The sequence below is a fragment of the Volvox carteri genome, assembly GCF_000143455.1.
Source record: "Volvox carteri f. nagariensis unplaced genomic scaffold VOLCAscaffold_6, whole genome shotgun sequence".
NCBI lineage: Eukaryota > Viridiplantae > Chlorophyta > Chlorophyceae > Chlamydomonadales > Volvocaceae > Volvox > Volvox carteri.
The window spans coordinates 1,072,953-1,075,571 of NW_003307549.1; the positions used below are offsets into that span (position 1 = coordinate 1,072,953).

The 2,619-nt window shown below is 57.9% G+C and overlaps 2 protein-coding genes across 2 annotated transcripts in view; both read right to left on the reverse strand.

Moving 5' to 3' along the window:
• VOLCADRAFT_87686 (uncharacterized protein) overlaps positions 1 to 1,320 on the reverse strand; it is a gene marked incomplete at both ends in the record, with an annotated part of 3,498 nt that extends 2,178 nt beyond the window's left edge. The window contains 3 exons of the mRNA XM_002947455.1: positions 549 to 772; positions 1,052 to 1,146; positions 1,254 to 1,320. Of these exons, the coding sequence (XP_002947501.1) occupies positions 549 to 772; positions 1,052 to 1,146; positions 1,254 to 1,320 (386 nt within the window). The remainder of the gene's footprint in view (positions 1 to 548; positions 773 to 1,051; positions 1,147 to 1,253) is intronic.
• Positions 1,269 to 2,619, reverse strand: part of VOLCADRAFT_57277 (uncharacterized protein) — a gene marked incomplete at both ends in the record, with an annotated part of 18,925 nt that continues 17,574 nt past the window's right edge. The window contains one exon of the mRNA XM_002947456.1: positions 1,269 to 1,644. Within this exon, the coding sequence (XP_002947502.1) occupies positions 1,269 to 1,644 (376 nt within the window). The remainder of the gene's footprint in view (positions 1,645 to 2,619) is intronic.

Consider the following 2,619-nt stretch of genomic DNA (forward strand, 5'->3'; position numbering starts at 1 on the left):
ATTGTTGTCGTGGCCATGCTAGCGGCTGCTGCATCAGCAGCCAGCGAAACGTTGCCATCAGAATCATTGTGCTGCATCCCTCTCGTACATGTGCTTTCGTTCAAGCCAAGGCTGCGTAAGGATAGCACCCACCACCCAAAAGCCACAAGCCACAAGGAATCAGCCAGGCGAGTGATTATAATCAGCCAGGCATTTACATTCATACTTGTTGAAGTCCCCTTACACCACCACAGATTGCGCGTCACGTCACGCTATCGGCAAGCAGGTATGTATGGTCACACAGATATGCATGGTCACACAGATGTGTATGGTCACACAGATATGTATGGTCACACAGATATACACTTCCTGGCCACATGCCCGGGAAAAATAAAGAGCTAATGAGGCGGGCATGCGTTGGCTGTAGATGTGGTGTATACGTATTTGGCCCAATCGTCGGGGGTGCGTGTGTACGCACGTCCTGTACGATTTGTACGTGTACGGTCGTCGTAGTCCCGACGTTAGACGGACGACGTTTAGTCGTTCCGTCGTCGGGACGGAGACCTTACCCCAGCTTAACGTCCGTCTGTCCGTCCGTCCGTCTGGTCGAGCCTCTGGAGAGTTGGCCTTTTTCGCCGTGTCGTTCGCGGTTTCGGAGCTGCGTCGTTTTCGCTAGCTCCGTCGCCGCTTGGGAGCCGCGGTCGCCGGTTCGCGTCCCGTCGTCGCCGCTTTTTTTCGTTTTTTCGTTCGGCGCGCCGCGTCGCACGTGGATTGCACCGCATCCGCACCACACCTGGGGCGGCGCAACGCGCCCCGGAGCATGGCCGTGCGCCGCTTCGTCGGGCGCGCTAGCTCCGACGTCGAGTGGGAGCCGCGGTCCCCGGTTCGTCCCGGCGCCGGCGAGTCGTTTTGTCCTTTTTAACGTTGCGGCTCGCTGGCTTCGTCGCCGGGCGCCCGCTTTCTTCTATTTTTCGTTCGGGAGCGCTGCCTTCATCGTCGCGTGGTTCGTTTTTCGCGTCGTCGTCGTTTATTGTTCTTTTCTTTTCGTTCTGGACTGGACCGTGCACCGCACCGCGTCGTCCCGGACTGCACCGCTCCACGCCTGGGCCCGCGCAATGCGCCCCCGAGCATCACCGTGCACCGCTTCGGTGTCCGCGCCGCACCGCACTGCACCGCGTTGCACCGCACCGCGCCACACTGCGTGTGGCAGTGCATCACACCGCACCCCACCACACCTGTAGCCGCGCAATGCGCCCTGGTGTATCGGCGCTCACCGCTTGTGGTGTGCGCTAGCTCCGACACTGAATGGAAACCGCGGTCGCCGGCTCGATCCCGGTGCATGAGTTGTTTTTGTTTTTTTGTTCGGGACCGCGCACCGCACCGCACCGCACTGCACCGCACCGCACCGCACCGCGATTTAACGCGCAAATCACAAAACATTGGCTGCACCACACTGCGCAATTTGACATGCGCCGACTCGCGCATTTTAACGCGCAACCCACCACACAACTCGACGTGCAATTAAACATGCAATTCAACGCGCAATTTAACGTACACCGAACCACGCAATTTGACGCGCACTGAAGTGTGCAGTGCTTGTCCAACGTTGTCCGTGTAGGCTGTACGGCATTTTGTGAAGCTGTTTTGTTCACGGACGTTGGCTCGCTACAATATAATTGCACCGCATATATACGCATCCGGTTTACTTATTTTCAGATACGGTACCGCGGCTGAGCGGTTGCTTTAAAGCTGGCGGTTGTAAACTAGTTGCGCCGCCGACATAAGCTGCGCGGTATTTCGTGAAGCTGGCCTCTTTACATGCATCGGCTCGCTAACCGATTTTCGCCAGACGACAACATCTCGGCACATCAACGGTTGTTCATCACCATCGATGGCTATTCATCGCCATCCTCGTCTGCACGTCCTACACGATATAAGGTCAGTCCACATTGCAAAGCAGTAGCAATGAATAGAAACGACGAATAGCAGTGAGTAAAAACGATAGCAAGAATAGCAAGGAATAGAAACACAACGCGCACCGAAGTGTGATGCGCAACACAACCTGACCCGCGGGACGGTTTGCGCGGTCGGTCGCGTTCGCTGGGTCGTGTACCGCGTTTTTTTTATTTCGATTGAGGCCGCCCACCGCACCGCGCGCGTCATGTCTCGCCTCGTCATGCTTCGTCGTGCTATATCACCGTGCTGACTCTGCCACCGTGTTGGAGCCGCAGTCGCCGGCTCGATCCCGGCGCCCCTGCGTTTTTGCCTTTTTTTTCATTCGGGAGCGCGCACCGCACCGTACCGCACCGCACCGCACCTGGGGTCGCGCAACGAGCCCTGGAGTATGGGCGTGGACCGCTTCGTTACGCACGCTAGCTCCATCACCGCGTGGGAGCCGCGGTCGCCGGCTCGATCCCGGCGCCTGCACGTTTTTTCCTATTTGTTCGTACGGGAGCGGGCACACCACTGTACTGCACCACACCGCAGCTGGGGTCGCACAACACGCTCCGGAGCATCGCCGCGCACCGCTTCATTGTGCATGCTAGCTCCAGCACTGGCATTCCACAGCATTCCTTCCATGGTCGAATGTCGTTGTGTCAGGTGGTGGTGCTGGTGCCGTGCACCAGTTTTCAACGGTAA